Consider the following 27,811-nt stretch of genomic DNA (forward strand, 5'->3'; position numbering starts at 1 on the left):
ATCTCTGTGACCCAGTTTTGGATTATTGGAAAGTAATGGGTGAATTTACTGGTAAAACGTGACACAAAACAAAAGTCAGTTACTATGGTATACCAAAGTAGGCAAAGAAACACATGATGAAATACCTTAAAGTAGTGTTAATGAATTTGTTCAACTTGTTTTTTGTATATAATTAAAGAACTAAAGCATACTTTTGTAGAATTAGTATTGTTAGTGAATTATGTGCCGTTCAACCTGACATCCTACTCATTCTTTTCCTTCCTCTGGTTCTCATACCAGAGGAAACAGGGAAACTATGGCTATGCGTTTTCTTCTGGAGGGCATCTTACTGATCTTACTGTACTGGCAAAGTATTGGTATTGATGTTATAAGCAGAAATGCACCGATTAGGCTTTCATTGGCCTATACAGATTTCTGTTTTACTTTGAGGTCCTACCAGCGGGTTTTCATTTATTTCATTCTTCCAAACTTCAAGTGTAAATTTGGTTTTTAATTCAGTAATTAAATGTAACAAGCACTGACCATAAAAAAAAACAAAACTTTAAATAATGCTTCTGGGTGCAGGTTCCTCGATCAAAGTAGTAGTTTTGAATTCAACAAAACATGGAGGGATTACACAGTCACCCCCTTCATGCATCAAAAGCAAAATGTCCCCAACTTTTATTTGATTCATACCAAACTCAGAACAAAGTGCTTCAAAGAACAGGCTGCTTGTTGATGCATTTATAGACCGACAGAAGTGGGAGTTTCTAGTTTTGATGCATTTAAGAGCAAAAAAGTATCAGATTTTTCAGTCCTTGACTGCATGAATAGTTGGACATGTGTTAAACAAATTGTGTAAAATAACATGCTATGGAGTTTCTGCCAGGTAGCTGTCAAGGTTTGTGATTAAAAAATACAGTTTTAAAGTTGGGCCACTCAGTTTAAAATGGTATTCTTTCCTTTGGTGTAAAATCACTAAACAATTAGAGTCTCTTTTCAAGTATTTCATTCATCTTCACCTTTTCTTTATTTCTTTTCCTACCTAGACGTGTTATGTTACCTGAACGTTCGCGGCCACAGTGTCGGTAAAACACAATAAATGTTAAAGACTTTAAAATAAAAACTGATATTTCTGTTTTCTGTAAACATTGTTTGGAAGCTACAGTGGTCATTCAGGTGCAATGGGAGCTCAGAAACACTTTTTCCCATAAAGATTTCCCTTCTTCGAGCGTGTTGGTGGTGCAGGAGTTACCGCCCTCAACGTGGCTGTCACTGGTTCGAGTCCCGGCCCATTGATGTTTACCGCATGTCATCCTCCTCTCCACCCCATTGCCTGTCAGCACAGTTTTGAAAAAAGCCGAGGAAAATAAAGGTCACTAGTGCCTAAATAAACAAAAAGATGACCTTTCTTCTGATCTTTGAAGAATTACAAGCTTCTGTAAATATTCAGTTGTTGTCTTTGTGTGTTATTTTATTTTAAATTTCTTACATTAATGAACAAGCTAGCTATCAAAAATACTATGAATCATTTTTCTTTTTGGTTGATGACCTGACTTGAATTTTTTTGAGGGGAGCTGAGGATTGGTCCAGATGTTGTTTTATTATGTTAACTGACCTAAAAATCTGCTTTAAGCATCTTGTTCTGAATTAAACTACCTTCAGGTTGGGTGTTTTGCCGTACTGCCAGCTGATGCTGTTAATTTAATTGGCACATGCTCCTGCCTTGGCTGCTATTAACCATCTGTCCCTCTGAAGAAACACACAGAAGCATCGGAGGTGCACCTGTCCCTGAAGGTGTCAGATGTCTGCTGTCGGTCATATGGAGCATTTGGAGGGGCATTTTATAGACAGGTGACCGGGCACTAGTGTGGCATAAAAACGGTCTATGGCAGAAGGACCTGTGGCTCTTGCCGACTGTGCTGATCATGTTGTGATAGGATAATGTTTCGGTAGCCCCACAGACTGTTAAATTTGGGTCTTCATGTCCCTGATGGTGATTAATTGAAAGAAATCTGCTTTATGAAAGACAAAGAACACAGCAAACATAAAAGTTCAGTTACGAACTGTATTACAAATGTTTTATTCTCCAGGGAAACAAGCATTTATTGTTTTTGTCATCTGCTTTAACTACATTAAGAAATGACCTTTTTTAAATATGTTTGTTGATAATCATTGTTTTTATTACAAGTTAAAGTTTTTCACTCATGTTGTGGGTTGGCTAGGTTTTACCTGGATTTATGTCCTCGCTGTGACAGGTGTGGCAGTGATGAGGTCACCTAAATCCTCATTTTGAACATGCCCCGCTTTAACACATTTCTTGAAGGAAGTTTTCCCAAGCTGAAAAAGGGTACTGACCTGAAACTGACCCTTGACCCTCAAATTGCTGTCCTTGTTACAGTGGGTGAACAAGATGAACAGGTTACTGATGTGAACCGGTGGTTCTCTCCAGGCAAGGCGTGCTGTGTCGTTGAGATGGAGAATCAGAATCAGAATCAGAAAAGCTTTATTGCCAAGTACGTTTTTGGACATACAAGGAATTTGTTTTGGCGTAGTCGGTGCAATACAGTACAAATTAAACAGTATAAACATATCTACAATATAATATAAATATATGTGCACAGTTTTGAGTGAGTGAGAGTAAATATAGAGCAGTATAAGATGCAAGAGCAATACAACAGTGCAGGTGATCATTGTGCAAGTATGGCAGTGTAAGTAAAGCAGGAGTCCATGCTGAGCGTTAATGTAACGCATAGAGTTACAAGTTACAGGTGTCCTGTCAGCAAAAAAGGGGGGGGGTGTCGGGGAAAGGGAGAGTGTCAGGGTGGTTTCCGGGCTTTGTTAACAAGGCTGGTGGCAGATGGGAAAAAACTGTTCTTGTGGCGTGAGGTTTTGGTCCGGATGGACCGCAGCCTCCTGCCAGAGGGGAGAGTCTCAAAGACTTGTTGCCCCAAACACTCGTATTCAGAGACTTTTAGACATCGAGTCTTGTCATCGAGCCACAGTTTTATTCAGAATTATTGGGTGAAATTTGATGAGATCTGCAGTCCTTTCCTGCCATATTATTCAAATCTTCAGCCTGGAAATATAACTGCTGCCTGATCCATTGCATACGCCTGCTTTATAAGCTGTGTCATTTAGCAGAAGTCCTTTTTAATTCCCTTTCACCCCTTCTATTATCTTTTTGCACATTAAAACCATGCTTGAGTTTGGTTTTGAGCTTTCCCTCAGAGGAGGATCATTTTGTGATATCCAGCTCAGCAGCATTTGACATCAGCTGAAAAACATTTTTGAATCTATGTTAATGTATCATGGAGCACATGTGCTTGATCAATCATTTTTGTTTTCCTATATAAATGAAAAGTTTTTCATTTTCAAAACCTTCTTTTGTCTGATATACTTGAGTTTCACATTATTCGAGTTCTTTGTTAAATAAAAATTTGAAAAAGATGATCCTTCTTTTGGATGATATTTATTTTTCTAGATGTGTAACACATGGAGTAATTCTATTACAAAGATTAAAATGACCCTTATATGAAGGAAAATATCCACTTCTTATTAAACAGACCAAAGTGGAAAATATTTTCATCATCAGTAAATATGTTCATGTTACCAGTTGGATGCAAATACAACTTTGTCTTTTGGTGCCAAATATCAAAGATTTCCAGTCTAGAAAGCATAACTGTTTTCACAGATAGTGGACACTGTAGTTTGAAAAAGCAATCCCTTTAGTCGGGATTAGCACCTGTTGCAGTAAGAGGCATGTGTTGGGTCATATGGACACAGGGAGGGAGGACTCATTTGTAACAGGGCAGGACGCCTATTTGGGAAATAAAATGTTTCGCTTGACTATCACCAAACTGTGTCGATTCAGAGTAAGTCCATATGTGTTTTATTTTTTGCTAGAAGCATTTTTTGGTAGAGATTTTGGGAATGATAGAAGTGGATCTTGACCAAACATATGGGTCAGATAAGCTTCTGAATGAAGGCAGAAACTGTGTAGTAAAAAACTGAATTGTTAAGCATATGAAAATCTTTTGCATTTCTTTCTTCCTTCAAATCCCTTCTGACTTTAACTCTACATATCTGACTTCTTCTCGCTGCAGCTGGCTGAGTACCGTCAAAGAAAAGCTCATGCGGACTCCCAGAAGAAACAGAAAAAGAAGAAGAAAAAGAAGCCCTCCGAGGATTCTGAGGGAGACTCACAGGGACGGGTCGAGGTCGAGCCGGATCCGTCTGTGGGTGAAGAAGGAGAAAGAGAGGAGGTTCAGGGTGAAAGACTAGATAAATCACATAAAGGAAGTGGAGAAACACCCACCACAGAGTTTACCTTCACCAAGACGCTGAAGAGCGGAGAGACGATCAGGCATGACCAGACCTATAAGATAGAGGTACACACATTTATTTCATGCATGACTCACTACAGCAATACAAGCTTTCTCTGCATAACTTTGAAGTGCCAACTGTGGTTATTCTAAAACTGTCAAACTTTGCTGGTTTGCTTTGCAAAGTATTCATACTCCTTAAGCATTTCCATGTTTTGTTATAACCAAACTTTAATGCATTTTATTAGAACTTAATATGTTAGACCAATACCAAGGACTGCATAGTAATGATGCTGACAGAAAATTAAATATGTTTTTTATATATCTTTACTGATAGAAGTCTGAAAAGTGTGCCATGCATTTATGTTCAGCCCCTTTAAATCTGATACCATATCATAGTCATATTAGAATGGCCCAGTCAAAGTCCAGACCTAAGTGTAATTGAGAAATTAAGCATTGATGTTCACAGGTGCTCTTCATCTAATATGGCCAAGCTCGATTTGTTTTGCAAAGAAAAATGTACAAAAAATGAGTGTCTAGATGTGCAAAACTGGTAGAGATTGTGGTTTTCTGAGGTATTGGTGCACAGAGGCTGAAGATAAATGCATGCCACACTTTTCAGATTTTAATTAATTAATTTATTTATTTTAAAGATTTGATAAATCATATATAATTTTCCTTCTACTTCATGATTATTCACTGCTTTGTGCATAAAATCCCAAATACATTGACGTTAGTGGTTGTGACATGCCAAAATGTAAAAACATCATTCTTCTACAAAAGATGTATTTGAACAAATCAAAAATGTTGGCAATTGATCCACTCCATGATGCATTCCCTTTAGAGCCTAACCCTATGCATAATAGATGCTCTGGTTAAATGCTAAATGCAAATTCCTCCGAGTCTTCATTTAGAAATATCGACTCAAAAAACTTTACTTTTTAAGTTAATGTTCTGATTACTGAAAAAGTCAAAAGGATATTGCAGCAAGTCACTTGGTTATAAGATAATTATAGTTTGTGAAAAATATATATATTTTAAATTATTTATAGTTATAAACAACTGTCTAGAGAGAAGTAATAAAAACCAGGCTACCAGCAACTGAGATGCAGGATCAGAAGTGTGTAGATGTTTTCTAAGCTCTAATTGTTTGTAGAGCTTTGACCTGCCAACACATCTGTTTTCTTTTTTAAAAACTATAACATAACACAATAATATATAAGCACAGAGATTTAAGATGTCGTTTTTTACTTATAAATAAAGGATCCTACAAATATTGACATTAAACCAGCAACTTTCTATAAATGGTTGTATATCAGTGTCATCTTCATGTATTTACAGATTAATAGACAAGTTTTAATCTTGTGTTTTCCTGACAACCACATCACCATAAATGTACCTAACGTAAGCGCTAACGTTAGCATGTTTACTCTCTGTTTTGATACAACTTGTTGGCTTGTTACGTATTGTGGTGCAATTCCATAATAATCATGTGTGGACAAAACTTAAAAAGAGTTGTTTTTCTCCTACAAAAAACGTGGTGCTTTGCTGTGAACATTGCAAAATTTAATGGCTGGTGTTACAGCTGTACAGCTCTCCCAGGATACACAGAGCTCAGAGCAGCAGGCAATGCATTCTCTCTTTCAAAGCAAACAATCACTGTGAAGGCTGGAAAAATTGGAATGCCCAAAAGTCTATATTTATATTATTTATAATACATTTTTGCAAGCCTTGCGCATGAAGATAGGCTGTGATTGTTAATTGTTTCACAGCACTTGGAGATTGCATGTTTGGGGAGATCTATTTCCATGAATTCACATAGAAATACCTGCAAAATGCCCCATTGGTCACCAAGTTTCACAATGTCAAATAGTGCATAAGAGATGTTTTATACGAGGAAACAGGGTGGGTAAAACTGACATAACTGTTAGGGTTGTTTGTTTGTTTGGCTGCGTGGTCGGGCTATGTGGGTGTGAAGCAAGCTAAGCAAGTCTATATAGGATAAATTTGAGTATGCATGTGTTAGTGGGCTAGTCAGGATAAAAGAGGATATTAGAAGAAAGCAAAGAAGAGGGTCTGTGAAGCTCAGCAGTAGTCTTGTTTCCCTCACAGGATCCTGACGTCCATAATTAGTAGGCTTCCTACCATAATTAATAATACATACAGAAATAAATAAATGACTCAATAAAATAATTACTAGGTCAAGAATTAGCTATAAATATAAATTAGTGCACCACTAAATCCAACAAAATAATCAAAATAAGAGATGTATTCAAAATTGAACAATTAATCAGATAGAAATATATATTTCTATTTGAATACACTATTTTTATTTAAAGCACAAATTTTCAAATCATATATTTTTTCTTTAACTGTATTTTTCCTTTCTTTTTTTAATACCAGTGAATTTCTTGCCATTTTATTTTTTCTGTATATTCAGATATACATTTTTCAAAAATAAAGCCTGGTAAATATGGCAAATATTATTCATCATATTAGTAATATTTCTAAAGTAAATTGTCATTCAAGGATAATTTCTGTCCTGATAAAGAGTTCAGTTTATTCATTTAGAAATCCCACATAAAATATAAATGAAATATAGTGACATCTTTAGAAACTGAACTCCTAATCAGGACAGAAATCTTCCTTGAATGACAGCTGACTTTAAAAAGGTTATTAATATGATGCATAATATTGGCCATATTTACCAGGCTTTGTTTTTGAAAAATCAAATGTGGTACACATGCAGAGCTGAGATTTCTTGTACAGTTTGTTCCACCTTTCAAGCACTCTCAGTAGCTTTTGCTCGGCCGTGTTGCCACTCTTCTCCATGAACACATAAAACTACTTGGCTGCCATGGAGACAGACAACTGCCTTCAAACTGGTAGGGATGTGTCAGTCTGTGTGACCGATTTCTAAAGCCCTTGCAGCGCATATCAGAACACCTAAAGGTTGATGGACTGCATCATTATGTTTCCTTTTACATAAGGTGTTTTTGTTTTTACCTTGAGAGGGACCCAGATCGTCTGTTTTGCAGAACACTGTGTGAAAAATTGTGAACTACAGCTGCCTGAATAAGTGCTTTTCTGCATTGCATACAAGTAAAGCATGCCAGGTTTACCTTGCACAGTTTTGCAAAAAGATATTCTTAAACCAACCCGACATGCTGCTCTTGGAGAATGAAAGGAAAATGCAACAAAATCAGTCTTTGCAATTTTTAGAATTTTGAAAGCTGTTTGAAGGTATCTGTGTATTAACTCAGGGACACCTTCCTGAGTGGTTTTCTCATATGTAGGTGTATCTTCATCATTTAGAATATCACTGAAATGTTAATTTATTTCTATAATTAAATGAAAAAGTGAAACCTGTGTGTTTCATAGATTTATTACACACACTTTATATTTCAAGTTTTTATTTCTGCTAATTCTGGTGATTAGGGGTCATAGCAAAAGAAAATGCAAAATTCAGTGAAAATGAGAATATTAGATCAGATGCATTTCAAATATAGATTTTTAATTAAGAAATGTCAGTATACTAAAAAGTGTGTCCAGGCACTGTACAATATTTTCACTGGCATCAGCAGCAGACGACATGGCTCCCCAAATTATCAGTGACTGTGGAAACTTCACACTGGACCTCAAGCATCCCGGATTCTGGTCCTCTCCACTCTTCCTCCAGACTCTGGGATATTGACTTAAAAATAAAAAGTAAAATGTACATAGATTTGAAAACAGGGATTTGGACCACTAAGCAGCCATTCTGTTCTTTTTCTCCTTAGCCCAGCTAAAGCGCTTCTGATGTTGTCTCTCGTTCAGTTGTGTTTTGACAATTTAATGCCACAGTTGTAGTCCTGGAATGCCCTGGGACTGTCTGTGTGTGGTGGCTGTTGAAGCTCTGACTCCAGCTGCACTCTAAGCCTTGTACATCTCCCCCAAACTCTTAAAGCGCCTTTGCTTCAGAATCCTATCAAGGCTGCAGTTCGCCTTTCTTCTTCAGCACCTTTTCTAGCACACTTTTTCCTTCCATTCAACTTTCCATGAATATGCTTGGATACAGCATTCTGAAAAGCCAGCTTCTTTAAGAGTGATCTTTTGTGGGTTACCCTCCTTGTGGAGAGTGGGCAAGCCAACAGTCTGACTGATTGTGTATGCCCTAATTGATTTTTATTTAATCTTCTGCAATATTATAATTTTCGGAGAAATCTGTTTTGTGGTGTTTATTGGGTGTAATCCTCAAAAAACAAAAAACAGAAACAAATGCTTGGAATAAATCTCTTTGTGTGTAATTAATCTATACTATTTATATGGTCCCCTTTTGAATTAAATTACACAGTAATGGGGACTCTGTGCCGGTCCGTTGTGGTGAAGAGAGAGCTGAGCCGAAAAGAGAAGCTCTCGATTTACCGGTCGGTCTATGTTCCTACCCTCACCTATGGCCATGAACTTTGGGTCATGACCGAAAGAACGAGATCCCGGATACAAGCGGCTGAAATGAGCTTCCTCCGTAGGGTGGCCGGGCACTCCCTTAGAGATAGGGTGAGGAGCTCAGCCATCCGGGAGGAGCTCGGAGTAGAGCCGCTGCTCCTCCACATCGAGAGAAGCCAGTTGAGGTGGCTCGGGCATCTATACCGGATGCCTCCTGGATGCCTTACTCGGGAGGTGTTCCTGGCACGTCCCACCGGGAGGAGGCCCAGGGGACGGCCCAGGACACGCTGGAGGGACTATGTCTCTCGGCTGGCCTGGGAACGCCTTGGGCTCCCCCTGGAGGAGCTGGAGGAGGTGTCTGAGGAGAGGAACGTCTGGGTGTCTCTGCTGAGTCTGCTGCGGAAGACGAGTACTAAAATAAAAAACTTTTTAAATGATATTTTAATTTAATGAGATGCTCCCGTACTTCCGGAGTTCTAAAATGTCCTGGAGGGGTGACGTGCAAGAGCACAAATGTTTTAAATCCAATGTCTTTGTTAAATCACAGATTATAAACTGATGTTGCTCACGTAACAAATAAAACTACATTTTCTGGGTTAATGTTCAGGGTTTTGTTCTAAATGGCAATAAATTCCTCTAGGTCTTAAAAGATGCCAGACAGCTTCAGGGGAAGTAGCTGCATTATTGGACCGCTGTCTTTTTACCTCATCTGATTTGATTAATTTCTCTCATTCATGATTAAAGTCCTACATTTTATTCATTTACGCTTATCTTATTTGGTATTAATGTGGTTTCTTTTTCTCTTGCAGCCTGAAAGCGAAGTATCCACCACAGCAGAAGACTACTCCTCAGAGGTGAGTGTGACATAAATTTCACATCTTTTTTTTAATGGTATCAGGTAACCTCTGCCTTGTTGTTTGAAGATGCCTAAGACTGTTAATGCACATTTAATTGTTGGGGATTTGGATCTGTGCTTTAAAAAGCAATAACTGTGAATTATTTACTGACAAGCTGAAGAAAGTTTGCTTTGATGTTACCGAGTTAGGTCTCTTTATTGATGAAACATTTACTGTATAAGGAAAATAAATATGTAGTTTTCTAGTTATAATGAATACCTTTGTCTTTGACACTTTTTTTTTCTTTCTTTAGGAAAGAGTACATTTAAAATAAATTCCAATACCAAGATAAAATCTTATGACTTGTCATTTTAATGTCGGTTTATTTATTTTATTTGGGTAAAAACCACATTTTATTATAATTATTTTGAATTATAGAATGTGAATCTGTATGAAACAGTCTTTAACCACAACAAAGGTGCTCAAAGATGGTTTCTGAAATGATTTAGGCCTTCTAGTTCTTAGTGTTTAACCCAACACGTTATGAATTAACAGGTAAATGGGTGCCACGATGAGATGTCAGAGAACCTAATGATGCCTTCAAAGGATTTTATCTGGGTATAGTAATCTAATCAAGCAGCTCTGCTTTTGCTTCGCTAACAAACCCAGTGCTTAACATCTTAAGCATGATTTCCACTAACCACGTCTGTTTCTCGCTGCCCATTTATACCTGGATGTTTTATGTACCTGTTCTGTTGGTGATGAAGTGATATCACTGTCTTTAAAAAGGACAAATGCCCGCAAAGGTCAGGATGGAGCAGGGGGTTTGTGACATTATAGAAGTTTGAGTTATTTGTAAGAGGAGTAATGAGGGAGTATGGATGGCGAGAGGTTTAGTGTCTGCTTTGAGGAGAGAAAACAACGTTTTATAAAAGATTTTTCTTGAAGGAGCTTTTATGTCTATGTTTTCATTACAGATAAACAACGCTTTGCATATTTTCTGCTTTTCTAAAAGTTTTTATAACCATTAATGTTACAAGATAAATCAAAGTATAAAAGCTTTATATCCAAAAGTATGAAAACATTTGCAAATGCAGTTTTTCCTCCTGAAGTCTTTAAATCTTTCTTTAATAAGAAGTAGAAGTATTTCCACTTTTTGTCAGGTTTCTGTCACAAATTGCATTTTATTTGGATTTTATTTCACCTGCCCAAAGTAATGTATAACAGTGAGGTGAAAGGTTGGTTGGTTGGTTTTCACAATTTTTCAAATAGAAATTTGGAATATGTGGTTTGAATTTTAATTTCAGAGTCAGTAAAAACCACTTCATATCAGTTATAAGTCTTTTGAGGAATGCCTCTACCAGCTTTGCACATTTAGAGGCTTATTTCTTTTGCCAATTCTTCTTTTGAAAACAGCTAAAACTGTGACACAGGATGTAGTGTCTGTGAACATCAGTCTTGACACAGATTCTCAATTGGATTTAGGCCTGGACTTTGACTGGTCCATTTCATGAATTCCATAGCAGCTCTGGCTGCATGTTTAGAGTAGTTTTCCTGCTGCTAGGGAATATTCTGCCCCAGTCTCGTGTTTCTTTTGTTTTTTTTTTTTTTTTATTATTCCTGGATATCTTGTGTTTAACTCTGTCCCTCTTCCAGAACCAGATCTGACCAGCTTTTCTTTCCCTGGTTAGGAAAGCCTGTTTCTCCTTGCAGATGGTGTGGTCAGGTTGATGTATAGTGTTTGTTTTCTTTCATACATTATGTTTCATTTCGTTCTCATCTGACCAGAGGACCTTTTTTCACAAATCTATGTCCCTTACATTGCTTTTGGACAGTTGCAAACCAGACGTCTTATGGCTTTTCTTCAATAACTTTGTTCGTACTACTTATCCATTAAGGCCGGATGAGCTCTGGATCACTGCAGCTCCTCCAGAGTAGCCATAGGCCTCTTGGCTGCATTTCTGGTTAATGCTGTCCTTACCCAGCTCAGTTTAGATAGATTTTTTCCATTTTCGGACGGATTAAACAGTGCTCAATGAGATGTTCAAAACTTTAGTTTTATCATCTAACCATGCTTCAGAGATTCTCCCTGACCTATCTGCTGAGTCCCTTGGTCTTCATGATGCTGTTTGATCACTAATATTCTCTAGCAAAGCTCCAAGACCTTCACAGGAAGCTGTATTTATACTGAGAATCTAATTACACACAGGCTGACTCTATTTACTAATTAGGTGCCACACAAATTCACACCACTTTTTCCAGATTTTAATTTGTGAAAAGATTTGAAAACCATGTATTATTTTTACTTTGAGCAGTAAGCTGCAGCTCAGCCCTTATCGGCCAGACTGCTCTTTCATGTAATTATTTTCAATTCCTGTAGCTTCCTGATCTGAAGCGTAAACATTATCTGGAAATAATGACCCGTTTTTAGCATGCTCTCCAACTTTGGGCTCCTCTTACAAAATAGCTTTTGCTCTTTGGTGGTGTCTAACTTCTTTGAATTCTTTTTTTCACTGAATCCTTTAAACGCTGTCTAAGCTCTTATATTGTTTCTACTTAGGAGGAGGTGGAGACCCTGCAGGAGCAGACAGAGGGACGTACGGTGCAAGAAATGGAGGATGCTCTTGCGGCTAAGACCCAAGCTCTGGAGGAGCTGAGTCAAGAACTTGAGGAAATCAGGTCTGCCTTCGGTGCTGAAGGCATGCAGCAGGTGAAAGTTGTATTACTTGTGAAATGGCTCAGAGATTCACCGTTAAACAGTTTGTTGTGACGTCAAGAGGGCATTTTTAAAGTGTTTAATGGCGTAACAAAAAAAAGGTTATAACAGCCAATAATAAGCATGGTAATCAGTTATTATGCTTTAAAACAATGTACAAATAAAGACTGAGATAGAATACCAGTTAGAAGAGAAATAAAAGCAGATGTCAAGAATACGAATTGTACCCACACTAACAAAAAGCTGTTTGTTTTCAAATGAAAATGGAGATTCAAGACTTATTTTAGATTGTTTTAAAAGTTAAAATTCATTCTGTATCCTCAAAGAGACAGATCAGGATGTTTGAAATTAGGTTCTGCTGAAGGAATATAAGCAGCTGATATCTTACATCCAGTTCTAAAAACATCAAAATGGTTTACGTGGTTGCATGTATGAGCTGTTTTAACATGTGCGCTGGATATAATTGACACAGAAGCTGATGATTGATCACGCAACAACTAGGGTTAGGACGCCGTGCGCCATCAATGATCTTCCTGTGTGAAAAGCAGAAAACTTCAAACTGCTGCAGTGTTTTTGATTTTTACACAGCTGAACTTTAATGTGAGACAGTACAAACCTTTCAGGTTTTTGGTAGCGCACCGCCTCCTACCTGGATCTCCTGCGTTAATCATCTTTGGTTTATGTGTTAGTAACTATTCAATGCAAAACATGACAACTGTTTAAAGGATCATATAATATTAATCGCTCTGACCCTTTTGAGATTTTCATTTTGATCTCAGACCAACTAATCTGCAATTTATACTAGATAAAAACGGCAGGTTGGCTAGCTACTGTAGGTAAAATATAAGTGGTTTATAACCTTTTAGTAGGGCCTCACTTGAAAAACTCTGAACTGTCTCTTTAAAGGCCTTCACATTCTAACTTGAAACTTGAAGCACTGAGAGTTGAATTGTTTTGCATTTGATTTTCTTGTTAATTTGGTCATTTTTTTGCACCATCATTTCATTTTGCTGCTGATAAAGTTGACTTTCCCCATGGAGGGGCAATAAAAGATCATTCTATCCTATCCTGTTGTGTTCTATTCTATTGTATTCTGTTCTGTTCTGTTCCAGTGGTTTTAAAGGAATGAAGATTGTTCTGTTTACTCTGTTTTTATCTTTTTTCCTAAAGCTGTTTTATTTAACTCTTTCAAAATGTTTTAACATTTTTTTTTTGTTGATGCATCTCTTTATAAGTGTATGAGTGGTGCAATAAATGATGCTGGCTTGTGCAGGTCACTGTATTAAAACCCACATTAAATGTGCAGCTGCAGGACTTTGAAGCTGCACTGAAGCAGCGAGATGGAATCATCACCCAACTCACATCCAACCTTCAGCAGGCTCGCAAGGAGAAAGACGAGATCATGAAAGAGTTCTTGGCACTGACCGAAAAAAGCCAGGAACTTCAGATCCAGTTCCAGCAGGTGGGAACTGTTTTTAGACGTAGATTTTTTTTTTTTTATAAACTTGGAGTGACCTGTAATTAAACTGTTATCATCCCATATTGTGACTGCCCATCATAGCTGCAGGCCGGCGAGGCGCTGAGGAACACCAGCCACAGCAGCACAGCAGTAGATCTCCTGCAGGCGAGACAGCAGCTTGTTCAGTACCAGCAGCAACTGGAGGAGATGAGCGTGGAGGTCAGAGAGCAGGAGGAGAAAAGCAGGAAACAGCTGCAGCTCATCAGTCACCTCCAGCAGAAGCTCAGTGAGGTGGAGATGGTGAGAACTGCCACACTTTAATGGTTTGAGGTTTGTTACAACAATTGTGTGTAAATCTCAACCCAAATGTCTCTTTAGTCAGGGAGAAGATCAGAGGAGTCATTTGCACAAAGGATAAACGAAAAGGAGCTTCTGACTGCCGAACAAGAGAAGGTTATTTTGAGTCAAGAGGAGTCACGAAGGAAAGCGGAGGAAGAGTTTGCACAAACAATGAAAGATAAACATCAGTTTATTTCAGAACAAACTGCAATAATTAAAGAACATGAGCAGTCATTGACCCTGCTCAGACAAGAACTTGTTCGTGCAGGAAGGACTAGAGAAGAAAAGATCATTAATGACTCTGCTGAGAAAGACCTAATTATTGCAGAGAAGGATAGGGTCATTTCTGAACGTGACTCTTCTCTTATCCAGTTAAAAGATGAGCTGAAAAACTCAGAAAAACATCTGCATGAGCTTCAGCTAGAAGTTGCTTTAAAGGAATCTGACCTTGAAAAATGTCTGGATGAGTTAGGAAGCACAAAATCAGAATTATTAAGCTGTAAAGGTCAAATTGAGAGTTATAAATTAGAGCTAGAAAAAGAACAAAAGGAGTTAGAAAGCTGTAAGGGTGACCTCGCAACCTTCAGACATAAAGAAAAAATGTCTTCCAATGAAATCAAGCAGCTCATGGGCACAGTAGAAGATCTACAAAAACGCTGCCACAGGGGAAGCATGTCAGAGAGCGACACCATCCAAAGAATGCAGGAAGAGACCTTGAGGAAGCTTGAACTTCTCAGGGCCGAGCTGGATGAAATGTACGGCCAGCAGATAGTCCAGATGAAGCATGAGCTCAATCTGCAGCATGCAGCAAGAATGCAGCAAATGACTGAGCAACATCAGGTTGAGGTTGAGCTTCTAAAAGCAGATCATCTATCTCAAAGTTCAAATCTCAGCAAAGGAGAGGTTGAAACTCTGAATGCAAGAATAAGGGAACTGCTGGTCGCTTTAGAGCAATCTGAAGCAACTTGCAATGAAGCCAGACATGAGCTGAGTCAAGTCGTCCAAGAGAAGTCAAAGCTGCAGGTCAAGATTAAGGATCTTCTTCATGATCTAAGTGCTGCAAGGCAAGAAGTGGAGCAGGTCTCCACCAGGCTTACCTCTCAAGAAACTACCCAGGGTGACCTGCAGCGCCTCCAGGAGACCATCCACACCCTGAGGAACGAGCTGTCAGCTGCTCAGGAAGCTGCACTAGAAGCAGAAACCAAACACGAATCTGAAATCACCAATTACAAGATTAAGCTGGAAATGCTTGAAAGAGAGAAAGACGCGGTCCTAGACCGAATGGCAGAGTCGCAGGAAGCAGAGCTGGAACGTCTCAGGACGCAGCTCCTGTTCAGCCACGAGGAAGAGCTAACAAATCTCAGAGAGGACCTGCAGAGAGAGAGCTTCCTGAAGACAGAGAACCTCCTCAACGAAGCCGCTGTTAGGCATGAGAAGGCTTTGGATGAGCTGCATGTTACTTATGCTCAGCAGCTGGATTTGTTACAGAAAGAGAAGACGAGTTACGCTTCAGAAAGGAATGAACTTCTGCACCAGATTCACGGGCTCAAAGAAGATCTGAAGCTCACTTTGCAAAGCTCTAAAGCAGATCAGCTGGTTCAGCAGCTCCAGGAGCTTCAGGTTGAACTCGAGGAACTTAAAAAAGGTGGCCAAGAACGAGTTAGAATGCAAAATGAAATGCAGTTGTTACTGAAACAGACAGAGGTTCTGGAAAACCAGAAAAATGAAAGAGAACAGAAACTGAAGGTGAATGAGCAGGAAAAGGAGACCTTGATTAAGTCTAATAATACTTTAAGAGAAGAGATGGAGTCAAGACGTTTGATAATGGAGAAACTCACAGTACAGAAAAATCAATTCCAGCAGCAGCTTGTTGAGCTTTGCGAGGAGATCGAGAAGCAGAAGACCACTTTCTCTTTTGCGGAGAAGAATTTCGAGGTAAACTACCAGGAGCTCAAAGACGAGTACACGTGTCTCGCAGAGGCGAAGACGCAGCTCGAAGAGAGGTCGCTCAGGGACACGCTCGAATTCGAGGCGAAGATTGCACGCCTTCTGTCAGAGATCCGAGAGCTCCAGGAGCAGAACAGGGATATCGAAACGGAGGAGGCGAAAAGCAAAGGGCACGCTGTGAGGGATGCGATGGAGAAGCTTGATGTTACTTTGAGTGAGAAGAAGAACCTCGCTGACAGGCTCTCTGACGTTACAGGGCAGTTGATGGTTACAGAGACCAAAGTGAGGCAGTTGGAAGAAGATCTGGTCAAAGCCAGGGAAGGAAACTCAGAGGTCATTGCCAAAAACAAAAGCCTTTTAAAGCAACTGGAAAAGAGTGAGCAGAAGAAAACACTTGAGGTGGAAGAGCAAACTGTTGAAGCAGTTTCGTCTTCGGAGGATCATCACAATCAGATTCAGTCTCTACAAGAGGAGATAAAAGCTCTACAGGCTCGCTTACGGGCAGCTGAAGCAGAGAGAGACGGCGTTCTGCAGACTCTGGAGCTCCACAGGCTCGTGCACACTCCGTCTCCGGCAGCAGCGCACTCCTCAGGGGAGGGACCTGTTGAGGGACGATCCCTCCCGCACAAGCCGGCATCCTCAGGGTCAAGCAGGCGCAAAAGACGCCACAGGTCGAAGCAGGAGCGCAAAGCCGGCTCTGCTGCTTCAGACGACAGAGACGAGCGACTAAAGGAGGAGGAAGAGAGAGCTAAAAGTGCTGCAGAGGAGGAGATGCTGCCTCAGACGCAGAGCCGAGTTATGTCACGTTCACCAGAGAGGGCCGGTAAGGAGGACTCCGCTGATGGGTACCAGGGAGACGGAGACAGAGACTACATCAACAAAGCAGTGAGCTCTCACATCTTTCTGCTCTTTTGTCTTTTGTTCTTTGAAGTCTGAACACATACAACATCTGTGGAAACAGAATCCATTTGAATTATTTGAGTTTATAGCATTATTAGACATCTGAAGAGTGAATTCAGAGCCAGGTCTGGCATTGATTGTTTCTCTATTTTTGAAAAGAATATGAGCATTTCAGTTTTGACAGATTTTCTCTTCAGTGAGCAACAATGTTGATTGTAAATTGCCTGAGCCTGAGAGCCTGGAGGCTTGCTTTGAAAGATAGCATTTAGAAGGCAGAATCAGAATGCTGCCTTTAGAGACGCATTTTTGTATTTCTGCAGCCACATACAGTACAAGCCTGCATGTAAAAGTCATGTGTGAGGACTCTACATGAAAACAAGCTTTGTACTGTTTCTTTTATGTATTTTTTATATGCCCGGCTTTCTCTTGACACTGCTCACCCTCAAACTGAGCAACAGCTGAGAACAGATGAAACGAGTCTGCTTATAGCTTTGAATCGTTGCCATTGTGTAGAGATGTGTACATTCTAGTTTCTTTCCATCCTGCAGGGAGTGAAGGGTTTGAGGTGAGAAGCCATTTCAACCCAGTCACTTTGTGTCCATGTTACCCCTCAGCTGTGCCACAAACACACACACAAGGCAAAAAAGATCATATACAATGTTTGTCTGCCATCTCACCTCTGTGCTTCGTGATGCTTTAGTCACCTCCTGGGTTGGAAAAGCCGTACCTGAAACAGGATCTAACTTTCAGGGCCAAAAGCTGTTTTGTAGCTGGATGCCGTTAAAAAGTTGGCCCTCTTTGAAATTCGTCTTCTTCTGTGGTTTAAAACTAGTTTTAGTTTTGATCCTCAGTGGATTTAAGAGGAATTTAATGGTGGTAGAGTTAACTTCTGCTCTGTCTCAGAAAGTGATCCGTAATGGTGCATTTTATCTTTTCTGTCCATCATTGTCTTGTTTTGTTTGAATTTCTAGCTTCTTGCTAAAATATTCATACACCTTTAAACTATTTAATGTTTTCTCACATTCCAGCCACAAACTTTAATGTTTTTTTCTGGGATTTAATGTGATAGACAAATATAAAGTGATGCATAAATGTGTTGAAGGAAAACAATGATGTTCTCGCATTTTGTTTAACGAATGCAAATCTGAAACATTAAGGTCCTTATACTCTGATACGCCTAAATAAAATTCATTGCAACAGATTAACTTCAAATAGTCAACCAGTTAGCAAAGAGTTCCAACTGTGAGTAACATAATCTCAGTATAAATCCCGTTGTTCTCTGAAGGCCTCGGAGGTTTGTTAGAGAACATCAGTGAACAAAGAGCACCGTGAAGAACAAGGAACACAGCAGACAGGTCAGGGAGATGCTATGGAGACGTTTAAAGCAGCGTTAGGTTAAACGATAAAATCAGAAGCTTTGAACGTCTCAGAGCACTGTTCCATCATCAGAAAATAGAACGAGCATGGCATAGTTGCAAACCCACAAAGACATGGGTGTCCACCTATACTACAGACAGGCTGGGCGAGGAAAGCTTAATCAATGGAAGCAGCCGGGTGAGCTGCAGAGATCCTCAGCTCAGACTCCTCAAACATGGCATTTGCACATATTTGCTGATGAGCCACAAAATATGTGAAACATCACCCTGAAGACTCTGTCCCGGCTGTGAAACATGGTGGTGGCAGCATCATGCTGTGGGGATACTTTTCTTCAGGAGCAACAGGGAAGCTGGTCAGAGTTGATGAGAAGATTAAAGGAGACAAATACAAGACAATCCTGGAAGAAAACTTCTTAGAGGCTTTAGAAGACTTCTGACTGGAGCAGAGGTTCACCTTCCAGCAGAAAAACACTAAACATCCAGTCAGAGCTACAGTGATATGGTTTAGTTCGAAGCATATTTATGTTTTAGAATGGCCTTATCAAAGTCCAGACATATATCTTATTGAGAATCAGTAGCAAATGTTCTGCACAGAAGAATCGGTAAGAACAAAATTCAGCCTTCAGTTTTGTAAAGCTGGTAGAGATATTTCCCAGAGGACCTGCAGCTCTAATTGTAGCAAAAGGTGGTTCTACAAAGCAGTGACTCAGAGGGCTGAACACATACCTACACCACCCTTTTTAGATTTTTATTTGTAAAAAAATAAAGAAAACCATGGCAAATGTGTCTTCCACATTTCATTGCTTTTTGTTGGCCTATCATACAAAATCCCATTTAAATACGGAGAAAAATGTGAAAACGTTACAGGCTTATGAATTCTTTGTGAGGTACTATATATTGGAGATGGTATCTCTGTTCTATTTGTTTTATTAGTGATAAAAATATTTTTCTTCTGCTTCCTTATATAGGTTAGCAGACAGGGGATAGGCTGCCACACGGAGCGTGTCGAGTGTCAAGGAGCAGAAGAGGAGGAAGAGACCTCTGAGCATGTAAATGTCTCTTAAACTCACATCCTGCTCTCTTTGTCTTTAAGTTGCTTTGATGCATCATTCGGTGCACAGCAAAGGTTGATACTTGGTGGCTCTACTGTAAGGAATGTTTCAAACTCGCTCAGAAATATTTGCTGCTTTGTGTGAACTGTGCTCATGGCCCCTCATGACAATTTTAGGTGCATCAACAGAGTTTTTAATTGAGTGCAAAAAGGAGAGTTTAATTGGAGAGTTTTCTGTTCTGCAAGGCTACAAACATCAATTTAATTGCATCGGAGGAGGCATCAAAGGAGCCAAAGAATTTGAGAGAAGCGTAAAAGAACGGAGCAATGCTGTGAGGAAGATAAAAATGGAATAAAATGACATGAAATCACAGGTTCAACACGACCTCAGGGTGAAGCAGAAGACGATTTTTCACAGGGCTGCTGCCAAAGTAAGAGAGATTCCCTCCCTGTTTAATCAGTAAAGAGGGCAAAGTAATTTTTAAGCAAGTTTACTTTAATAACTTTCTTTTGCTTACTCTGACACTTTCTAATCTAGCAGAAAATGACAAGCTGTTAACAATAAAGACAAGTTGCTTTCACCTGGACTCAAACGGCATAAGGTCAGAAATTGTGAAATCAAATAAATGAATCTTGCATGGTGCTTTTACTAAACGAACACAAAATGAGCTCATTGACTTAAATTAAATCATAGAAAAAAGTCAACATTTTCAACAAAAAAAGGTAGTTTGACCATATGTATTTATCTAGTTTTTAGGGCTAAATTCAGGGTTGCTACATTGGATATAAAAAGTCTACAAACCCCTTTTTTAAAATAAGACAAAAAAAATCATTTCAGATATTTTTCCACCTGTATTATTGAACTGATAAACAAAGATGGCTAAAAGCTTGTGGCATAAGTATTCACACCCTTAAACTAATACATTGTTGCGCAACATTTTGATTCATTCTCACCATTAAGTCTTCTTGAATATATTCACCTGCCATCACATATAAAGAATCTGACTGAATGGAAATAAACCTCAGCTGTCCTGGTTCTATTTTCATATTGTTCATTTTTTACCCTTTGCAAAGTTTTCAGTCAGGACAAGAGAACAAAAAAAGTCTGATGTAAAAACTAACAGCATTTCAGAATAAGAACAGCATAGGAACAGTCAAACATTGTTTTGGTAGCGTGATGTTCTGGGGGCTGCTTTGCATTTTCAGGACCAGGACTGCTTGTTGTAATAGTTGGAGCCATAAATTCTGCTCCCTAGCAGAAAATCCTGAAGAAGAATAAGTTTGTGACCTTAACCCCTGAGCACTCTTGGGTCATACAGCAGGATAATAGATCCGAAGCACATCAGCAAGTCCGACACTGAATGGCTAACAACGACAAAACAAAATGAAGGCTTTTGATTGGCCTAGTGAAAATCTGAATTTAAATCAATTTGAGATGTAGCATAACCTTAAAAAGTCCATTAATACTTAAAAATCATCCAGAGTGGGCCAAAACTCCTCCATAGTCATAAAAGACTTATTTCCAGTTATCACAAGCCACCAATGTTGGCAGAACTAGTTATTATGTCTAGGAGACAACTGGTTTTTCACATAGTGCTATGTTGAGTTGGATAGCTTTTTTTTCCCTAACAAATGTAATAATTTGAAAACAGCTTTTTTCTATTTACTCAGATTGTCTTTAACTTCTTGGATGATCATTTAAGTGTGACAAAAACAGAACAACTACTTTTTTACAGCACGGAAAGTCATTTTTAGGCCCGAGCAGGAAAACTGCAAGGGTCTATTGTAATCGTAGGATTTCTTATTCTTTCTTTCTTCTTTTTTCCGTTGCGTCTTTGTGGGGCAATTTGGGGACTTTGCCATGCACGAAAACTCACCAGATTTTACCCAAAATTGTCCCCCGTGTGAAATTCTTGTTCTTTAATGTCGTTGTCAGTGGGCGTGGCCAAACGGCTCTACAGCGCCCCCTAAAGTGAGATAGGCCGAACCGTAAGTCGTAGAGATCTGAAATTTGGCACACAGGTAGAGCTCCTCAAACCAAAAAAAAAGTCTCTTGGGGGTATGCCCTAAAACGCACAGGAAGTCGGCCATTTTGGGTCAAAGGCCAATTTTTGCCAGTTTTTCACTTTTAATCACCTCGAACTTTAACGAACTCCTCCTCGGGATTTTGAGCTATCGGCTTCATATTTGGTCAATATGCATTTAAGGCCTGAGGGATTAAAAGTGATCAAAATCGTGAGTTTTTGGCCATGTTTAGGGGGCGTGGCCGGGGCACGAAAACGGCGTTCGCGCCCAAAGTGAAAAAATGCAATAACTTTCCCAAAGAAACGCCAAATCACACCAAAGTTGACATGAAGGAGGACCTTTGGGTTCCCGAAGATCCTATGGGGTCATATGCCGACATCATCAAAGCCACGCCCCTGGGAACAGGAAGTCACTTTTTTTACTTGGAAAGGTGGCTATCTGCCTGTCTACATTCAATCCACTTCAAACTATGTCAGGTGACAGATAACTAGTGGGTCTAACTTTGTTTGAAGCACAGTGACTTTTTATAAAAGGACGTGGCCGTGGTGGCGTGACGAAGTTGGACGTTACGTCATGGTCATACGTTTGGCTTTAATTTCCACATACATCATCTGATCTGCACCAAATTCAATGTGATTGATCCTAGTCCAGTCCCCAACAGAGATCTGATGACATATTTGGTGGGCGTGGCCTAATTCGCCCACAGCGCCGCCTAGAAAATAAAAAAAAACATAGCCCCAAGCCATGCTTTGACCGAGAAATCTAAAATTTGGTACACATATGTAACTTGTCAGGACCTACAAAACATTCTCTTTGAGCATTGGTCCAAACCCAACAGGAAGTCGGCCATTTTGGATTGAAGTTGCCATTTTTTGGTAGTTTCTAGACCGTATATCTGAGCGAACTCCTCCTACAGCTTTTGACTTGGAGACTTGAAAAGCAATCAGTATACTGTTAAGGCATTGGGGATCAAAGGTTATCAGAAGCTTTTTGATACATGAAACGTGTGGGCGTGGCCTCGCCTCAAAATATGAGTTCTCGCCATAAAAGACGAAATTGATATAGCTCCTACAAGGAAAATCACAGACTCATGAAACTCTCTGGGATTGATCCAGATGACACCTTGATCAATATTCAATGGTCAAATGCTGACATCATCGAAGCCCCGCCCCCTGAGAACAGGAAGTGTAATGTTTCATTTAGTGTGGGCCATATTTGATCTCCTTCACCTAATCAACATGAAACTGTCTCCAATGACAGATAACACAATGGTCTAACTTAGTCTCTAGTACTGACAGGTTTGGCTTCAGGGTGTGGCCATGGCGGCGTGGTGAAGTCTGATGTCACGCCATGGCCATACGTTTGCCTCTAAATTACACATGCATCGTCCGATTTGCTCCAAACTGAATATGGTTGATCTTTGTCAGCCCCTAAACAACTCTATTGGATTACATTGGAATTTGGATCAATGATGCCCCCTAGGATATTTCAACTGCTCTATCTCCCTCATACATCATCGGATCCACTTGAAATGTAGTATACATGATCGTGAGTTAATGATGGACATGTTGACACAGTCAATTGATGACATCACTTTAGCCACGTCCACTAAGAAACAAACGAGTGTAGCTTCCATCAGGAAGGTCCAATTTACTCCAAACTGAATATGGCTGATCTTTGTAAGCCCACAAACAGCTCTATTGGATTATATTGGAATTTGGATCAACAGCGCCCCTACGACATTTCAAGTGCTCTATCTCCCTCATACATCATCGGATCCACTTCAAATGTAGTATACATCATCATGGATCAATGCTGAACATGTTGTCACAGTCAGTTTAAGACATAATTTCAGGGCCGCCCACTAATAAACAAGTGAGTGCAGCTTTCATCAGGAGGGTGAGATTTCAGCTCCATTTTTAATGCTTCTCACCAGAGCAGTACTCGGCTTCACCGAAGATTGTATGACAGCCTGCTTACACTGCTGCCTACTGTTGATGTGCACAACTGAGCGGCGTGATCGTCGGTGGCGTGGAGTAGGCGATGCCAGGCTCCCGCGGCGCTGCAGAGGCCGAGTTGCACGAAGGTGTGAGGGCCTTCAAGGCTGCTTGCAGCTTTAATTTGGTTTGTTTTTTATGGTTAACAATTTAACACATTGTCAAATGTTGTAATTAAATAAAAATGGGGAAAACAAGATGCATTCACTGCAAGCCCAGTTTGTTGAATCATTTGCAAGACATTGCATTTCCTCTTTTATTAGACCTTATCTTTTCTACAAAGGTTTTAATGGAAATAATTCTGCTTTTAGTAGTGGTTGTGTGTAACCGCGAAGAGTTGCCACACGGCCGCCATCCATCTGTTTGTTCTCCGATGACCTTCTCTCATCTGCATGTTTTATTTAATCACCAACCTCTGAGCTGCTAGTCAGAAAAGAGTCTCCTCCACGCTGTCAGATGGAGGAGTCTGTATGGAGTGATCACATCATAACACTGCGTTTTAAAATACAGCCTAATTAGGATGTAGAGTGCACTTTAAAGCTTGTAATATCAAAGCTTACAGAATCGCAAATTTGTGCTAATGCATTATGCATCATCATGGAAAGAAGCCTTGTGTTGTGCTTTTTGTTGTTTTCATCCTTGAGTGATAATAGCAGAGCTCTCATCTGGAGCACAGATGGTTCCGAGCCACGTCTCTGTTGTAGAAATTAAATTGTTGGATTTATGTTGTTTAATCTTGTAATTCCTCTTATTAGCAAATGGATGCTCCATAATTTAATGTGTGGTTAGACGTAAGGTAGATATGATTTATTTTACAACTTTCTGTTATTTATAAGACAGGATAATTACATTTCTGTGCATGTAGTTGGACATGCTTTGCTTTTGGTTAGTCTGTTTTAATCTGTGATCTCCTCTTCATGTGTGAAGGATGAGTGGAGGCTGCAGATGGAAGCTCAGCGTATCAGCCTGTCTCAGATCCACGCCGCTCAGCTGGAGCTGCTACAGGAAGAGACGGACACCTGCACGCGCTCTCTGGACCTGAAACTGCAGGACCTGAGACACCAGAGCGGCCAGGGTAAAGCTGCCGTTACTACAAAATGCCACTGATCTGCAAGGATTTTTTAAATTTATTTGTGTTTGTGGTAAATCTCTTGAGTGTCTGAATGTAGGTTGCTCATTTTGTGCTTTCTCAGGTGGCAGAAAAATCTCCAAGTACATGATAGAAGCCGTTTCAGAAGAATGCAGTGAGATAATTCGGGTAATTTTAAACTAATGAGAATACCAATTTTTATTTACATTTTTCCCACATTTTTATTAACCCTGACACTGTCTGTCTGGTCGGGTCTCAGTCTTTTCAAAAGATTTTTGGCAAAGAGTTTTTGGAGCGTGTCAACACAGCAGGCCTGCCGCTTATTTCAGAGGAAGGGCCAGCAGCTAGTGAATCCACCTCCATTGTTCAGGAGGCTAGAGGTACACTTTTATTTAGTTACAACTTGTTTTTAAACAAGCAACAAAACATGTTTCTAATGAAAGAGGGACTGTAAATTAGATAAACTACTACAAAATGCAATTTATCCGTTTATGTTTTGCATTCATGTTCACTCAGATACATGTTTTTTTTCTTATTTTAATCTTTTATTGTTCTAGAGTTATACAGCAATCTTTGGCAGGTGACTGAGAGAATTCAGCATGAACATGAACGTCTTTCTCAGCTCCAAGCTCTGCTGAGATCTGATGGGAATAAGGTAAAACTACACAGATTTATAGAAAGTCTTCAACTTTTACACCACATGGGTTTGATTACTTACTGTATTTGCTTACATGTTTCAAACGCACCAAACAAGCACATTCTGTTTCCATGTGTCAAGTTATTGTGTCCATGGGAAAAGCATTTCTATATTCTGAAGTAAAATTAGGAACATTATGTTTATTTTTTCATATAACTGCTAAATCTGATTGTATCTTAGACAAAGTATGATTTATTTAATGTACTGATTCCCAGATAAGTGAACTGCAGATGGCCTATGATGAATTGAAGATCAACAGTGAGAAGCAGGTGTCTGACCTGAATGTACAGCTTGCCTCAATAAGCCTTTCTTCAAGCAGAGGTAAATCTGTTCATCTCTCTAAAGCTGCTGTCACTCTTTTTCTTATTTTACCACATACGTATGTTGACGTATCAAAAAAAGGTGTTTTATGTGGGTTTTAACAAACAAAGCTCATTATGTGAAACATCAACTCTTGATGTCTTTGAAGTGTTTATTATGCACACTAGGTTTGAATATTGCATTTGTACTGGGACGAAGGATGTAAACATTAATGTATGCTACTGCATCTAGACCGTTATTGCTTTTGGTGTCATGTCAACGTCTCTTCTTGAATTTGTTTCTGTACTTAATGATCCCCTGACCATCTTGGGTTGAAAATGCAATACTGTAAACACAGTACATCCAAGTGGTTAAATCATTATTAGCTGAATTAATCAGAAATAGAGCCCACCCCACTGCTGTTTCAACCACTCCAAGCATTCTGGGTGCTGAGGTCAGGGAATCTTCATCAGTGCAGACAGAGCATCAGCATACTTTAGTATGAGAATAAGTGTTGTTATTAATGGTACGACATTCGGGTAAATTTTGTTGCAGTGGTTCATCAATGCCAATATGTGTTGGGTTTCTTAGTTGTGACAACCATCACAGAATGTTTTGACATGTGCAAAAAAATCCTTGATTGGACTAGCGGTTAAAGTACGTGTTCTAAAGTATCACATGCTGCAACATTATGAACTGTTTCCCTTCACTGTTGAAATGCAAGGTAGATAAATATTGCATCCAAGCAGCCCTTTGTAACTGTGATTTTGCACACACCGAAGATGCAGTTGTGATTGCAATTTGATATGTTATACATGTCTACTTTCACCAAGCTGAAACAAGCAGAAGTACTGTAGGTTTGACAAAGTTGGGCTTTCTTTTAGTAGCCGTACTTAAGAAAACCTGAACTCTGCTCAGAGAAAAATTATTGATACTGATGATACTTTTTTAACTTAAGCTTTCAGCTAACAGATCTGTGAAACCTAAATGGGGCATTTTACACAATTCAGTTCTGGCTTTAATATACTTTAATGTTTTATTAACTTCATTTAGACTCACTGAATGTTGCCTGACCTACATATGCAGATTTCTTTTCTAATCATTGTCATAATATTATAAATACTTCCTATGTTATGCATTGGCCCTGGTAGCGGTATCTGTTGTTTGTTGGACCTGTGTGCATTCCTCGTATAGGAATCCTCAGTTAATTCAAAGCAAAACCAATTAATTAGTGTTTTAAGTAAAACAATGCTATTAGCCAATGCTTATGTAAATACTTTAAATGATAGAAATACCGTTCATGAAAAAAATGAGTTATTTTTTTATTATTTAGTAAATTTTACAGTTCTTTTTTATCATATCTCTGAACTCTTAACCTAATCCAGAGCTGTTGAGTTCAGGTGCCGTTACAGTGATGATCCAGCTGGACCCAGAAATTTCACCTTCAGGATACCAAAAATCCTGGACTTCCAGCTCTGAGTAGCTGGGAATATTGTTCCATTGTGCACAGATGTGGCATTTTCTCAGTCCTGTTCTTTGGTTTTTTTCTCAATACTTTACTGTCTTGTGTTTTAAGCGCTGCAGACCTTGAGCTGCTTGTTGGTATTGTTTTGGTTGTCTTGTCAGAAAATTGAAGTGTGCATTAGATTGTATTCCACCACAGATTCTCAATTAAAACTAACAAGTTCCCAAAGCTTTAAAATGTCATCTTATCTGTTATGTATTTACTGCTATTATTTCCTTTTCTTGATTCATTACCTATTAATTTGCAGTTTTTTTTTCTATGTTGAATCTTCTGTATTTTATTTAATTGCGCTAACTCAGCAGTTTTATTACTATATTATTAGATCTAGGGGAGCAGTCTGGGGAATCTGCCTCGGCTTCAGTGGAGCTCCAGAGGCTGAAGGCTGAGGCTCAGGTGAAGCAGCTCCAGCTGGAGGAGAGCCACCGACAGGAAATGGAGCGCCTCAGGGGCCACTACCAGCAGCAGGCCGCAGAGACGGAGGAGCGCTACGCTACGGAGCTGTTTGTGCTGCAGCAGCGACTGCAGGAGACCACAGGAGCTCAAACGTACTACAGGTGAACTTCCTGAAAACAGAAAACATTCAGTTTTCTCTTTATTACGGACATATTTTTTTATTATAAATGAACTATATATACTCTGAATCTCTGTTTAGTAGATTAAAACCATAGCTTACAGCTAATGTTCTAAAAGTCGGTACATTTTTAAATCTCATCTCATCTTTAACTTTATTTTAGTGACAAGACGATCAAAATATCTCGAAAATGAATGTAAAAAATGCTCAAGTAGTATTTTGTAAAAATTGACCGTCTCATGTTGAGATTTGT

General features: G+C 39.3%; 1 protein-coding gene and 1 long non-coding RNA gene across 4 annotated transcripts in view; one reads left to right on the forward strand and one right to left on the reverse strand.

Moving 5' to 3' along the window:
* Positions 1–469: 469 nt before the first annotated feature.
* LOC124879254 lies at positions 470–16,660 on the reverse strand. 2 transcript variants are annotated; one of them, XR_007040986.1, is made up of 5 exons: positions 16,526–16,660; positions 4,298–4,357; positions 4,186–4,215; positions 2,338–2,441; positions 470–1,315 (listed from the first exon to the last, which is right to left on the reverse strand). It is a non-coding gene; the product is annotated as an uncharacterized LOC124879254 (long non-coding RNA). The 2 variants fall into 2 exon arrangements; XR_007040985.1 differs by lacking the exon at positions 4,186–4,215.
* Positions 3,708–27,811, forward strand: part of akap9 (A kinase (PRKA) anchor protein 9) — an 86,973-nt gene continuing 62,869 nt past the window's right edge. Inside the window, exons 1-15 of one of the 2 annotated variants that reach the window (XM_047383692.1) lie at positions 3,708–3,854; positions 4,086–4,370; positions 9,539–9,583; positions 10,121–10,183; positions 12,126–12,275; positions 13,588–13,743; positions 13,843–14,040; positions 14,119–16,911; positions 19,271–19,351; positions 24,303–24,450; positions 24,569–24,633; positions 24,725–24,845; positions 25,023–25,120; positions 25,378–25,483; positions 27,310–27,541. In XM_047383692.1, coding sequence (XP_047239648.1) covers positions 3,756–3,854; positions 4,086–4,370; positions 9,539–9,583; positions 10,121–10,183; positions 12,126–12,275; positions 13,588–13,743; positions 13,843–14,040; positions 14,119–16,911; positions 19,271–19,351; positions 24,303–24,450; positions 24,569–24,633; positions 24,725–24,845; positions 25,023–25,120; positions 25,378–25,483; positions 27,310–27,541 — 4,640 coding nt within the window. In that variant the 5' untranslated portion in view covers positions 3,708–3,755. The remainder of the gene's footprint in view (positions 3,855–4,085; positions 4,371–9,538; positions 9,584–10,120; positions 10,184–12,125; positions 12,276–13,587; positions 13,744–13,842; positions 14,041–14,118; positions 16,912–19,270; positions 19,352–24,302; positions 24,451–24,568; positions 24,634–24,724; positions 24,846–25,022; positions 25,121–25,377; positions 25,484–27,309; positions 27,542–27,811) is intronic. The other variant, XM_047383693.1, reaches the window with a different exon arrangement.

Source organism: Girardinichthys multiradiatus, chromosome 13 (assembly GCF_021462225.1).
Source record: "Girardinichthys multiradiatus isolate DD_20200921_A chromosome 13, DD_fGirMul_XY1, whole genome shotgun sequence".
NCBI lineage: Eukaryota > Metazoa > Chordata > Actinopteri > Cyprinodontiformes > Goodeidae > Girardinichthys > Girardinichthys multiradiatus.